At 38.5% G+C, this 15878-nt stretch overlaps 2 protein-coding genes across 6 annotated transcripts in view; one reads left to right on the top strand and one right to left on the bottom strand.

Moving 5' to 3' along the window:
• The window catches only part of LOC124179660 (glutathione S-transferase 1-like), a 97278-nt gene that overhangs the window by 56380 nt on the left and 25020 nt on the right, over window positions 1-15878 (bottom strand). The gene's annotated exons all lie outside the window — the stretch shown is intronic.
• On the top strand, window positions 9171-15771 carry LOC124179400. 4 transcript variants are annotated; one of them, XM_046563835.1, is made up of 4 exons: window positions 9171-9623; window positions 10193-13852; window positions 14391-14781; window positions 14851-15771. In XM_046563835.1, the coding sequence occupies exons 2-4, from the start codon at window positions 11786-11788 to the stop codon at window positions 15153-15155; spliced, it is 2763 nt and encodes a 920-aa protein (XP_046419791.1). In that variant the 5' UTR covers window positions 9171-9623; window positions 10193-11785; the 3' UTR covers window positions 15156-15771. The 4 variants fall into 4 exon arrangements, with proteins under 4 accessions (XP_046419791.1, XP_046419714.1, XP_046419959.1 ...); XM_046563923.1 differs by lacking the exon at window positions 9171-9623 and having other exon boundaries at window positions 12455-12578; window positions 13024-13852; XM_046563758.1 differs by having other exon boundaries at window positions 9171-13852.

Genomic DNA, 15878 nt, shown 5'->3' with positions numbered 1-15878 from the left:
GCCGTATATAATTGTGTCAGCGGACCGCCGCACATACTTTCTGGCAGACTCTGTATATATAGGCGGGTGTACAATTGTGGAGCACCGATACATTTACTCTATGGAGACCCCTCCTAAGGAGGTATCAACGTCTCAACATTGTGAGATAACGATGTTGATGAACCCATCGATCAACGCGTACCAATTTTGCGACATCAGAATTCAACTAATGCAAGACTCATATTGGACGCATTTGCCGTCACAGGGAGGATGGCTTTACTCGCTCTATAGGCAAGAAAATATACATATACTTTGCCCGGGTAAGATTGATATTACGAGTACATTGAAAGGGGCTGGGGTACTTCACCTCAGCGCTGACCGTGTGGGATGTACACGGAGCACCTCTCTCACCGGCGTGCGTATTTACGAAAGTCGGGAACAATATTTCCATTCACCGGAGATTTCATTAAATATTTAGCTAATAGCTCCAAGTCTCGGAGAGCCGTTCAGGGAAAAACTAGAGAACTCGGGACTAAACAATATTTTGTCGGTATATTCGAGAGGTTCGAACGGCGTGGAAAATTTCACGTACCGACGAATCTCTCGTCGACATACAGCAACGTCGCTCCGATATAGGCAGTCATCGTCGAGACAAGAAAGAACAGCACGACTTGTTTATGACCGGGTTTGCCTTGCATTTACTACTCAGAACAGGGCTATTCGTTTACATATGGCGAGCTAGCCTATGCAAAATGGTCAAGCGGATTGGGTTGCCCTGCGGGCGGTTGAAGCGTACACTTCACTTTAAGGAGGTTCGACCGAATCTTATGTAAAAAATAATTTCCAACTTTGAGCGTAGAAATCAGGTATACATATGAATAAATACGTAATTTATCAGATCCTAAAATTTGAAAAGTAAACAACCTATGGTTATAACAGACACATCTGCAGACTTATTTGACAAAGTAGCGCTAGATATAGTCGGACCCTTCGAAACATCCCAAAATGGTTACCAAATATGTATTAACCATGCAAGACAATCTTTCGAAGTTCATTTTAGCAATACCGTTAGTACATGCAACTGCTGAAGATATTGCAGATGCATTTGTGAAAAACTTTATCTGTAAATACGGATGTCCAAAAACAATATTAATAGATCAAGAAGCAGCATTTATTGGTCAAGTAATGAGACGAGTTACAAAAGCATTTAAAATCACACAATCCAAGACTACAGCATTTCATCCTCAATCAAATGGTCTCGCAAATGGTTCTTTAGAAAGAAGCCATCAAGTACTTGTAGATTATTTAAAACATTATTTAACAATGAAGGACTGGGATGAATGGTTGTCTCACTCGACATTTTCTTACAATACGAGCAGACACGAAGGGACAAACCACACCCCATTCGAGATAGTTGACGGACGGAACGCCCGTGTGCCTTCAGAATTCCCACCCTCGACGAAGTTTTGACCTATGACGATTATGTAAAGAATCTAATGCTTAAAACTATAGAAATTTGAAATATAGCACGCGAAAATTTAGAAAAAGCTAAGGGAGATTTAAAGAAACCGTTAGACTCCCACAAACCCATTTGCATGGACAACCCGTACGTTGATCCACATGACAAGGGAGCAATTGGTAAAACCATCCCGATTCAAGCTATAGATACTGCAAACATATAGGGCACACCCTAGACGAATGCCGCAAGCGTAAATATAACGAAGCAGCAAAAAACAACCAGGGAAACGGAGCAGGGCCCTCGGGGAGCGGAAGCAGCCCCCGTACGGCACGGGCCAACGCTTTAGCGACGGAGGAGGCGGAAGTAAATCCGTTTGCCTCTATTTAAAAGGGAAAATCCCCACGGTAGATTTAGAATCAAAGGACGTAAAATCCACCGTAACTTTCAGGATCGACACGGGAGCCGAGGCTAATATCGTTGAAGCCTCTAACCTCAGAGATTTCCGTAAGGTCGACCCCAAAAAACGAATTACAATCACAGGCATAGGAGACGTCCCGTATCATAGTCTCGGAACAACTGAATTAGAAATGTTTGGCTTTAGAACCGATTTCCATGTAGTAAAGAATACCTTCCCGATAAAGAGCGACGGTATCTTAGGTTCAGCTTTCCTTCTACAATTCGAGGCAAACATTAACTACGCAGACCAATGTCTCGAGGTCCTGGACGAAATTGTCTACTTCACTGACCGCGAAACTGTACTCGTACCCGGACGAACGAACGTAGCATTCCCCATCAAGATCAGTGAAACCAGTATTCAGGAAGGATATGTTCCCCTTTTGAAAGGTTGTCAAGGAGTATATATAGGGAATGCCTTAGTCAAGGATAGCGAGGGCAGAGCAAGCATTCGAGCAGTAAACACCACGGACGAAGACAAACTAATAATAGTTCCTACCGTCGAACTGCTAGACGTGAGCAAGGCAATTTCGCTAGACAAAACCGAGCACATACAAGTCAACAATTGTACGATAAACAACGCGACTAATTCAAACGACGAAGTTACGGACCGATCTGAAACCATTACTAAATTATTGCGGCTGGACCACCTCAACGGAGAAGAAAAAGACAGCGTTATGAGGATAGTCAAACAAAATGCCGATGTTTTTCACATACCAGAAGACAGATTAAGGTATACAAACGCTATGAAGCACATGATAACTACGACTGACGACATTCCAGTACATACGAAACAGTACAGATTTCCACCTATCCATAAGGACGAGATAGCTAGGCAGGTAAGCGAGATGGAGCAGAACGATGTAATAAAACCATCGATATCTCCCTACAGCTCTCCACTATGGATAGTCCCCAAAAAACCCGACTCCAAGGGAAATAAAAGATGGCGGATAGTCATCGACTACCGGAAGCTAAATGAGAAAACAATAGGCGACGCGTACCCGTTATCAAACATAAATGAGATACTCGATCAATTAGGGAACGCGCGTTACTTTTCAGTGTTCGATTTAGCCTCCGGATTTCACCAAATCCAGATGGATGAGGATGATGCGTGCAAAACAGCTTTTTCCACCCCACACGGTCATTACGAATTCACCCGAATGCCGTTTGGATTGAAAAATGCACCAGCCACATTCCAAAGGCTGATGTATCAGGTGTTATTAGGTTTACAAGGTATCGAACTATTCGTCTACCTAGACGACATAGTCATCTACGCATCCACGCTAGAGGAACATGAACGTAAAGTCTCCAGACTCATGAATAAGCTACGGGCCGCGAATCTAGCTCTTCAACCCGATAAATGCGAATTTCTGAGGCACGAAGTCACGTATCTAGGGCACATCATAAGCGATAGGGGCATAGAACCGGACCCAAAAAAGATAGAATCGGTCAAAAAGTTCCCAGTATCTAGGAACGCTAAGAACATTAAGCAATTCTTAGGCCTAGCAGGATACTATAGGCAGTTCATTCCGAGATTTTCTAAGGTAGCCAAGCCACTTACCAACCTGTTAAAAAAGGGTGAAAATTTCGAGTGGACGGAACAACATCAGTTAGCTTTTGAAAATCTGCGCGATAAGCTGTGCGAAAAACCCATTTTCCAGTACCCAGATTTCGAGCGCCCGTTTCTCGTTACGACCGACGCATCCGGTTATGCGATCGGGGGTGTCTTGAGCCAGGGCGAAATAGGGAAGGACTTGCCTATATCGTATATATCCAGAGCACTGACTTCAGCGGAGAGAAACTACTCCACATTCGAAAAGGAGCTATTAGCAATGGTATGGTGTGTCAACTACTTTAGACCATACCTCTACGGACGCAATTTCAGCGTAGTATCGGACCAGAAGGCATTATCCTGGTTCCACAAGAACAAGAACCTATGTGCGCAGTTAATCAGGTGGGAAACGCTCCTCGCTGAATTTCAATGTACAATAAAGTACAAAGAGGGTCGTGTCAATACGAACGCCGACGCACTTTCTAGAAATCCGATAGACGAGACGGATCCAGCCCCGTTAGATCCGGAATTCGCCGCGATACAAGTCATCGAATCAGGTACAACGAATGACATAGACACGACAAACGAGGACATATTTGAGTTACCACCGGTCACTGAAGAAGTAACAGGACACTTGTTCACTGTACGTGAACGATAGGAATTAGTTTCTTTTTCGGCAACACCACGGCAATTTCAGGCATTTTTTACCGACGATCATGGTCATTTGGAGGATTTTTTACCGACAATCATGGTCATTTGGAGGATTTTTCACCGACGATCATGGTCATTTGGAAGATTTTCTTACTGACGAACGGTCGGCAGAGCACGTTTTATCTTACGAGGGTGGGGGTAACTTCCAAGGGTTTGCGTCTGGGATGCACGTATAGGCGGATTGGTCAGCTTGGTCGGTAAAAAAGGTGTTTCTATCCAGAACTCTCCTTGTTATACTACTATTTTCAAGCGTCAAAGTACTCCAATGCAAGGTAGAAATTCATAGATCAGTATTCTTTTGCGGCATGCACTCACCCATATCAGCTGTCTCATATGGCGAAATCGAAAACATAGACGAAATATCCCGTGACACATGCAGAGACCTACACCACGCACGGTCATACCGAACTCATGGACAACTATCTACACAGATACGACTGAAGTCAACGACATCGAGACCTATAGTTTTAGCCGGAGATGTAGATAACTCAGGGAATTGCAAGGGAGAACACTTTTCCGATCACTAAGCTGGAACGCTGTCGTAGCTTACGGACAAATTTTTATTACATTACAAGTTTATGAAGCTACGGTAAATATACAGAAAAACGAAGTAATTCTTAGATGCGGCTTACGATGTGAATATTCATCAGGGAATTGTATTGACGTCGAAGGCGATAATACATATTGGGATGTAATCCAAGCAGCAGATGTAGTTTAGAAAAATATTCAGTTTCATATCAAGGTGCAGCACAGAAAATCAAAGATAATACCATAAGAAAATATGGTCAAGAAATTTATTCAGTAGCAACAAACGATCTAAATTTTGCATTATCAGTTCGCGGAACCTATCCTCTATACGGATATAGATTAATTAAAACAGAACACCCTAAACTTTTCATATCAGATAAAATGACCGGAAACTTTTTTACAGAAATTAACGGTATAACAGTAAGGAATATGGATATTTTTACATACGTAAATTCCAAATTAATCTATCTTGAAAGACGCGTCAGAAATCAGATCATTGCTCTACATAACGACGCCATATTGCAACAGTGCAAATTAGAAAATAAAGTAATAACATACCGCACTCTCAACAGCTCCACTACCACCGGCAGAATTTGCATTCCATCTCATGAAACAGCCAGGATATATCGCTTACATCGCAGGAGAAATAGTACGTGTAGCGAAATGCGTACCAGTAGACGTTAGAACGAGGAAAACTAACCAATGTTATCAAGAACTTCCAATTCATAGATGCAACGAAAGTTTATTTATGCTACCAAGAACTCACATCTTAGTAAAATCAAGAAGCCAAATTGAATGCAACGTATTTTTATCACCGATGTTCAATATCAACAATGCTTGGTACAGTACCTCACCAAATTTAATACCCGCAATAGCTCGCGATGAAATGTCTACAAATACAAAGAAATCTTGGAAATACGTTACGCCAGAAAATCTCGCGACAGGCGGAATTTATTCAAACACAGATCTAGAAAAATTACGTGAAAATATAATGTTTCCAGTAGAAAAACCAGCCGTGTTAAATACGATAGCCAGAGAAGCAACAGGTCAAATCTCAGTTGATCACGGATTATCTGTCAATTCACTTATAGATAAAGAAGCAATCAAAAGATCTCTGGAAGAAGCTTGGGGAGAAGTTTACAATTTTATCAATACAATCGGAACATTCATGCAACTTTACTAGGGGCATGGGTAATATTTAGAGGAATTAAATTTTCAATCGACACTTTAGTTCATGGCTATGCGTTACATTCAGTTTACGGATGGAGCATATGGCTCATCGGTGCAATTTGGGATTCTGTCTTACCACAAGATTCAGAAGAGAGGAATCCATCAGGAATATTAGAATCAAATTAAATGTATCAGGACAGAACTGACGGACGACCTTACATATAACAATTCGTTTTCTCTTAAAACTAAGACCTGAAACTAATTTACGGACTAACTTATAGACTATCAGGAAGGAAAACAAGTTCCAACACAAAATACCAATCAGGTATGATAAAATTATAGGGAAACTAGGTTTATTTAATAAAAATTTTTTTATGTGTTTTTTTTAATAATAATTTTGGAAGTAAATAGACCATAATCCCTGTGCTGAACACCACGCCGGGTGGTACCAGTCATCGTGGGGACTGTCCTGGCGCCACCGGCCCTCCATCATCCACCTAATCCCAAAATCATCCACAAAGTCGTCGCCTCCCCACGGCGACTCCGATGCCATCGCGAAATACGTTATTTCCGAGCGCAACTCAGCCCTCCGCAGTCGGCACCTCTTCATCTCCTCAATTTCAATAAATCCAGAAACTTTAGGCTAAAACAATCAAGAAAAATCGAACTTAACACCACACATTACATCGAAACACTACTCGTAGACCATATCAGCAATACAAGCACAAATTCATTCTTAAATCACGAAATCTAAGAATGATCCAAACAAGTAAAATAATCAAGATCCAGAAACCCGAAAATGAACTCTAAAATAAAACTAAAACACTCAAAACTCACTTTCAAATTCTTCACCGTGAAGGACACCTTGAACATTTTCGTTTTTTTTTTTTGATTATGCGTTAAATAAGCGAAAATTTTTCTTTTACCCCAAGAAACTCAAATCGAAATTTATGATAAACTCCTCGAGACAGACCCTTATATAGGCTCATAGGCTAGATCCGACCAAGCCCCCAGACGGAGACTGACCAATAACAAAAGACTACCCTTTTCCTACTCCTCAAACAGTGACTCCCACCCACGACAAAACTGAAAACACAGAAATTTATATTACAATAGGAAATATACAAAATCTTAAATACAAAATAAATCAATCAATCTTATAGAAACGAACAACCTCAGATCACAAAAACATCCGAACTCATAGAATAATTCATAGAGTATAACATATATATAATAATGATACCGAAATATCTCATAGAACTGTAATAATTCACAGAGTAGCTTATAAAATTTAAAAAATTTTAATGAATAATCTTAAGTATATTCACTACATATTTCAAACCTTATAGAATTCATGTCTTAATCATAGAATAATAATTTGCATTTATATCAATATTACTTACCTTAATCGTACATACTCTTATTGTTAGAATAATCATAAATATCAGATATCAAGCACTACTATATTCACTCTAAGCATATTCACTTATATTTAGTTAATCAATATTTTGTTCATTATGCTTTACTATTATTCAAGTAATCATAATTCATCATTAATTTTATGTAAATTTAAGTTATTCACAATTTTTATGTAATATGTTATATGATTTATCATGTTTACTCTTAGAAGTAATCGAATTATGGAAACTTCACGTCGGTATAACAGCACTCGCTTACTTTGAGTGAGAACGGCGGCACCCTCTCTGCGCCCTACTTTACCAGCGTGCAGTTACCATAAGAGAGCCTTACGTGCCCCTACCAATAGTCGTAGATTAATACCAACACACATAGTTACCATCGTAACGTCCAAATTCTTATATCGATAGTTCTCATACGCTAGATTGATCGTTAGTTCATCAGTCAAGTTCGTAACATATATGGTATATATATACTTTTTTTCCCATTTAACCGTTATACCTTTCAACATTAGCTTTCACAAAAAGCCTTTTGATTTACGATCTCAACCGCAATAAACACCTGCAATAGTTAAGATAAGCGAGTAGACTAAACACCGGAAATGTGGGAAGGGAAATCATGGATAGCTCACAGAGAAAGAAACCCTCATTCTCAGAATTCAGGATAGCACCTTCATTTTAATGACGATAAGACCAATTAGTGCTTCGCCGCTTGCTGCCCTGAACCAACCACCTCGCGCTAATCCACCACCGAGATCTCATGCACTAACCAGAAACCATACCCCCAATTATTTCATCATCCTTAACCAATCATCCGAGACCCGCGAGAAACCGCGACTCCTTTTGAACTTCTCCTACTTTCCCTCCAATTCAACCCTTCCAGAGAACAGAATAGAACAGAAGAACTTTAGACATCATAGAGAACACAAGAGAAGATTCAGACATCATAGAGAGCAGATCAAAACTTTACCGAGATCCTAGAATCAAATCACATTATAATTAATTCACAACCTCCGAGACTTATTAACAGTTGGTGACTCCGATAGTGATCAACATCAGTTTGTACCACAATTGTAAACCTATCATTGAGAAATAGAAGGAGATTGTTAATAAATGTGTAGTTAACCCAAGCGTTGTTATAAATAATTGTTTCAATCACGCGTAGTGATGGTTGGCACGAGTCTTACCTAACAAACTCTCAGAATTGTAGGCGAGTTGAAGGAGAAGATCTGAGGAGCTGATCAGCGGATTCCCGAGATTTACATACAACAACTACGTAAGTCAGCAGAATAATTTAAATCACGCAGCGACTCAGAATCGACTCGAAAAGTTCCTCTCGGAACGTAACACCGGGCCTTATAACTCAAATCGTTTCTTGAGGAGTAAACTCCAAAAAAGTCCAAAAAAACGAAAAAAAAACATTACAGTTTGTTTGTTTATTTGGGTTTATTGTTTTGGTTGGGGAAAACTTTATTGGTGAAAAATGTATGCATGTACACGACTACGCATTCTCACTTTGGTGAGAGTGTATTAGTGTGCACAGTCCCTGTAAAAGTGCGTGCTCGATAGATATAGATATAAACGCACGTGTTAATGTATAAAGTTTCAAAATTCGATATTTCGCAAACTATTGCGAGTAGCCAAAAATCCTTTCAGGCAATGTCTTATTTCGTTAAAAAGAAGGTCTGTGCAAAATTTCAGCCAAATCGGAGGTCATAGCTATTCGGAAGTTTATCCCGCATAGTGATAGCTGGCACGGCCCAAGACAAAATTCCAGACCGAGACAGGCTGCACGAGAAATTCTACCGAAACCTAAAGATCACAAGGTTTGTAAATCAACTTAAAGTTGAAAATCACACAGTGAAGAAAAGACTTTTCGCGATGTTCTTCCCAGAACGTAACATACGTAAAGCGAGGGGTTTATCACTCATGTAATAGTTGGGACAGCTGCAAATGTAATGTCCATGCAATGGTATGTAATCTCAGTACAATACCATGAAATATTCGTGTAATATCATGCAATAGTAGTGTAACGCCGTGTAATACTGTGCGATAGTTATGTAATACCCTGTAATAGTCATGCAATATCATGCAAATACCATGTAATAGTCGTGTAATATTATGTAATGGTGGTTGCAATAGTCATGAAATACCATGAAATACCTGTGTAATACAGCATGTAATAGTCATGTAATACCTGCGCGCGCAGTACCAAGCGCATGCGCTTTACAGTGTTTACCGGATTCGTGACATAACCTTGAAATTCGTATTGGCAACTGTTTGTATAACCTATGGACCGTTATTTCTCGACTTGATTGTGTGAGTCTGCCGGCTACAACACGTGAATGACGGAAAGGTACGTACTTAATTTAATCTGTCGCTTAGATCTGGCAAATATTCAATTATTTCTTGCTGACCTGTACAAAAGTTACAGGCAATTGAATTTCAGCGGTTTTTGTTATATAAATATAAGTAAATATACCTTAGCATGGGTGACGTGATATTGTTGTAATTTCCGATCCGTTGTATTGCTTCTAAGTTTGCGTCAATCCAAGAGAAAAGAAAGAATATGACCTAATTTTTTTACCACCTACCAATTTATGAAATGAAAAATAAAAGAAAAATCCTAACTGTCGCATAGTGCAGGACAGAATCATCTACAAGTGCTCAAAAATTGTGACACACTATCAATTATTTCAATTAAATTCCAAATAGATTCAATAATTATGCGTTTTTCAATTGACTTCATGAAAACATACGATTTCGTTGAAAGTTCTAAGAAATCAGATCTCTATCAGTTTGTCCTGGTTCCTTACTCATTGTTCATTCCAGAAGTGTCACAAATTGTACTATATTTTGGAATCAATCACTCTAGTTGACATTCACAATGTCAGCAGGTAACTGTGATGTTTGATCTAAAACTAGCTTGGAGTTAGGCATGGAGGAATCAGCGAGCAAGGCAGAAAAGGAGAGTATGGCGAAGACCATCGCTGGAAATGTTAAAGAACAAAAGTTTTGGGTCGTAATTAGGAAGGAACTTGGAGTTGATCCACCGTTGTACCTGAAGCATCTCCTCACCTGTCTGGGTTTCGATTCAGCGGCCGCTCTGAAAAACCTTTCAAGCGAAGCCTTTCTAGAAATGGAGAAATTTGCCCAAACTGACATGCTGGGATTGTTAGGCGAAGATGGTTACACAAAATCAGACTTCTTCGGTATCTACAGTAATACACCTGAACAATTCCGCATACTACGAGGACATAGGTTTTGCCTCTTCGAAATTCAGAAGTATATTATAGAAAAGGGGTTGAACCATTTTGCTACGGCCGAACAGGATATTAATGAAAAATTAACTAACATCAAAGCAAAAAAAGAAACCAAGGAAACGCTAAAAGCTGTATCGGGAAAAAAATCAGATCCACAGTCACGAAAATCACAGGACTTATTGAGTGAAGAAGATCAATTATACATGCTCATTAAAAATTGGTTTTCTAAGCAACCAGATGGTGAAGAAACCTTCAAAGATTATTTAGAAAGCCCTAAAAATCGGTATATAGAGGTATCTGTCAAAGAAGACGTTGACGAAGAAATTACCTATTCGGGGAAAATATCGTGTTGCCTGTGTAAAACTAAAATTACCGCGCATAAAGCCGAATACGGGAAATCAGTACCGAGGAAAACTCGTTGGGTATGTCAAAATTTTATGAAGCACGTAAAGGAAAAACATTTGACTTTGAACCCTGTGGAAAATTCGAAGGAAAATTTATTTCCTCGCAAGCATAACAATAGCAATAAAATTGATACAAAATCGGGTCAGGCGGAAAAAAATACAGCAAATGTTCTCAAAAACGTCGTCGCTAACACTACAGCTTTTACTTCTAGTTGTAAAAAGGTTCAACCCGAGGTTCAACCACTTATTACGGATGTATTCGATAAAGGCACCAATGACAATGATAACTGGAATACAAATGCTAGTTTGAGCGACAGTATCGCAAACAAGAACCAGAAGCTCGGCCAAAATTTACCAAGAATTATCGAAGACGTGAAATTAGTCACACCCGTTGAAATAAGAAGGGATATTATTAAAATTGAAAAAAGCAGGGGAAAAAGGCATATTACTAGAGAAATTGAGAGTGATGACGAAACGGAAGCGAAACCTACTAAACGGTCGAAAAATCGAATTGAAAGCGATGAAGAACTCGAAGTATCTGCACGTGACAAGCCAAATGATGAATCGGATGTTAGATCACAAGCTGTGATAGTTGAAAGTACAAATGATGAGTTACAGGGGGAATTCAACCTCGGAATAATGTAAAAGGGGTTCTTTGTTCCGAGAAAATTCTATCAACCCCATTGACTAGTAATACCAAAAATACTAAGACTATAGATACAAAAAGTTCCGACTGTGAAAAAAAAATTAAAAAAGATCTAAGAACTAGAAGTGACAAATCCTACCGACAAAGAGTGAAGAGTATTACTACAGAGAGAACGATTCCATATTATTTTCCAACATTGAACGAAATGGAATTGCTGTTGAAATATAATGCAGAATTAAAGGATTGCGTGAAAAATTTATTAGCACAATCGGCATCGAAAAAATTAACGAAGTCTTGTCCAACAGTCAATGAAAACAGTAAAAGTAACTTGTTAGTACGAAAATTGATGAGAATTTCTGACAAACAAAGTCAGGCCGAATCTTGCGGGAACAGATACGATTGCACAGTGAAAAAGTTTGCATCGTATATTTTCATGATTGGTGGAAGATTGTCGTACGAAACGTTATGCGCGAACTTGCCTCTACCATCCCCCTCATCTGTCAGTCGGTATTTGTTAGAAAACGGACCAGACATCATTGAAGGGCAGCTTCGATTGCAGGAATTGAAAAATTACTTAATCAAGGCCGACCTGCCTCTAGTCATATGGGTAAGCGAAGATGCGACGCGTATTACTGGCACCGTGCAATATGACCCAAAAACTAACCAATTAATTGGGTTGGTATTACCAACAGATAAAAATGGAATGCCTAAGTGCAAATCTTTCATGGCAACGTCACCAAAAGTAATGGAAGAAACGATGCAAAATATTCCAATTGCTTCTTTGGCGTACACAATTATGGCACAGCCTTTACAAAAAAATGCGGCGTCATTTTGTCTGTGCATATTTGGAACCGACAATAAATTCACAGCCGAACACGTGCTTAACAGATTCCAATTTATTTACGAACAATGTCAGCAATTCGGAATAAGAGTATTAGGATTTTCTTCGGATGGTGATCCAAGATTGTTAAAAGCGATGAGGATTGAAAGCCAAATAGGTATTTCGAATCTTGATTTACTCTTTGGTAAAGAAAATTGGACATGGTTCAACAGTGAATTTTGCAGTGAGTACTTTGTTTGCCAGGATACTGTACACATTGGTACAAAGCTAAGAAATCGCTTCATCAAAAACTCAATTGTTCTGCCGATGGGAAACAATATAGCGACTGTTAGTCACCTGAAACTATTGATACAGTCACAATCTAAAGACAAACACCAGATAACTTATTCTGACTTGGACCCAAAGGATAAAATGAATTTCCCTTCTGTTCAAAAAATATGTCAAGAAAATGTCAGAAAATTACTCAATGATACAGTACCTGGCAGCGAAGGAACATGTCAGTATTTGAAAATACTACATAACACCGTAGTTTCATACATCGATTCTGAATTAACGCCGTTGGAAAGAATATTTAGCATCTGGTATTCTGTGTTTTGTTTAAGGATGTGGCGTGCATGGATTTCGGCAAATGACAGTTACACTTTGGGCAAAAATTTTATAACTTCCAACTGTTACACATGCATTGAAATAAATGCTCATACGCTTATTGACGTCATCATACGCCTGAGAGATTCGGACCAACCAGAACTCTTCCTGCCATCTTTATATAGTAGTCAACCATGTGAAAGCTTTTTCCGACAAGTCCGTTCAATGTCATCCACGTACTCGACTATTGTCAACTGCAGCATGATGGACATCATTCATCGTCTCAATAGAATTCAAGTACAAAATGAAATCATCATCGAAGAGTCAGAAAATATTATATTTCCAAGATTTAGGGAGAGAAAAAGTGTAATCAATGTCAACACATATCCACTACCTTCTAATCAAGAAATACAGAAAACCGTTGAAGACGCGAAATGTCGAGCTATTGAAGATCTCGGGAACCTTGGTATATTTTTCAACAATATCTTATGTACACTGCCTTTTTCTGCAAAGTCTATTCAACTAGACTCAGACGACGAATCTGACAGCGAAGAAATCAGCGAGGAAACGGAGAGCGCAAATGAAGACACTATATCTGCAGAACTTGAACATGATATGATTACGTTGCAGTCTGTAACAGGAACTTTGGAACTCAAAAATTACTCCACCCAAACAGTTCAACTAAATGAAACGAGTCCATTTGCAGTCGTGCGTGATTCGTCGCAAGCCGAATACGTCGTTAGAAAATCGTCCATTTGTTGGCTGCTTAATAAAACCAAGCACCGTTTAAGTAGCGACAGACTTCAGAGAGTACGAGAAATCGAACTGCCGCATTTGTCCAAGAAGGTACTTATTAGCTTGATATTAACTCTTCCTAAATAAGTAATGAATATCTTTCCTTATGACCCAGACTCATTAAAATACTGCGGAAAATGTCCTACCTACACCTAGAAAAAAAATATAATGCAGCATTATTCTATGGTAAATGTATAACCCCAACGAATAGAGTTGTATAATTTATGCGGCAATTGGTTGAGATTCTAAATTTTTAGGAGGTTGAAGTTCGTAACGTTAACGAGACGATACAATTTGAAGAAAATCGCCATTTTGCAACTTTAGAATTTTTTAGAAATGCAGTAATCAATAAATAGTGGCTTGAATCAAGCAAAGTCAACCCACATCAGAACTACAGCCTCTGTAAAGCAATTACGAAGTTGAAAAACATAGTTTTTTTTCAAATAATGTGTCGTTACGTTAACGTTACGAACTTCAACCTCATAAATTTTTTAGATTCCATCATTGGCACATCCTGTCGTTGTGATGACTACAAAAAGTGTTAATTTTCAACTTCTTGGTTCTCCGTATAATGTTATTGTTTTTCTAGGAATCAGCTACTAGATCAAATACTGTCGAAGAGAATCCGGAAATAAGTATAGGGACATGGATGCTTTTTAGAGAAGACACTGAGGCAGAAACGAAATACAGAGTAGGCCTTGTTCTTGGATTCGTCTATCTAACTGGAAAAACAGACCCACAAAGAGAATACTCCAGATTAAGCGCTGACGTCAATAATGAAAGTATTGGCGTACTATGTACCTGGTATAGATTAATAAGTTCTAGTCTCCGTCCGGCACCAGTGGGGTCACATGATTACAAATGCATTTCTGGATATATGCGAACTTTACCAACACCACAGATAGTTGATGGGCATATTTTTTATTCGGATTTAGTTTTGAAACTAATCCTCGAGATTATTCCTACAACTTCACTCCAAGGTAATACTGCTGTGAAAAAATTTCATTTGAAATCATTGCACGTCTGGTTACAACGTTTTGAATTTTCAGGTAAAGATGCAAATATCGGAAATTTTGTGCTGATCGAATTTCTCACCAAAAAAACCAAAAAATACTACATCGGCGTTGTTAAAAGTATCCAATCAAGAGACAGAGATTGCGAGGAAGATTATGAAGTCAAATTCATGCGAAAAGTGACGAATTCGTCGAGCTCCATATTCGTTTTTCCAGATGTGGACGATACAAGTTATGTAACAGGAGATCAAATAAAGCTAATTCTGAGCAACCCGAAAATTGACCGAAGACGTCATCATGTATTCAGTGATTCTGATTTGTTAGAGTACGCTGTGATTTAAAAGTTAATTGAAGATCGTCTCAATTGCTAAAAAATATATATAATTATGTATCGTTAACCTCTCCAGAGTACTATTAGCATAAATATACAGAGAATATTATTATAATATATAAATTATGGTTGCGTTGAATTATTCTTTACTATATTTAAAGGTTGATTTGCAAATTTTATTATGAAATTTAGAGGGTAAAAGAGGTTATAAAAAAATAGTTGCAATAAACTATTTAATGTAATTCAAGCAAGACTTCAGGGATGCAATTAATGACAGTGAGACAAAAACCATTGTTAATAGGTATACTGAGAAATACTCATCTTACAGTAATATAATGTGTATCTATATAAATATATAATAGTCATGTAATAGTCTTGTAATAGTTGTATAATTAGTATGCAATAGTCATGCAATGGTCATGTAATTCATGTAATACTATGTGTAATACATATGCAATACGTATGTAATACTTGTGCACTATCTGTGGAATACGTGCAATACTTATGGGATACTTATGCAATACATGCAATACTATTGTAATCCCTATGCCATACATGTAATACCAGTGTAATAACTATGTAATATGTGAAATACATATGCAATGGTGTCATACTTGGGACAGTCATTATGAGAGTGGTAAGCCCCTCGACGTAAAGAATAAAATCTACCATCCACTTCGCACACGTGTTTCAGTTTTATCTAACGCAGATAGCGAAAGAAATAATGTTAAGG

Source organism: Neodiprion fabricii, chromosome 1, assembly GCF_021155785.1.
Source record: "Neodiprion fabricii isolate iyNeoFabr1 chromosome 1, iyNeoFabr1.1, whole genome shotgun sequence".
Taxonomy (NCBI): domain Eukaryota; kingdom Metazoa; phylum Arthropoda; class Insecta; order Hymenoptera; family Diprionidae; genus Neodiprion; species Neodiprion fabricii.
This window is presented reverse-complemented; position numbering and strand designations above follow the sequence as displayed.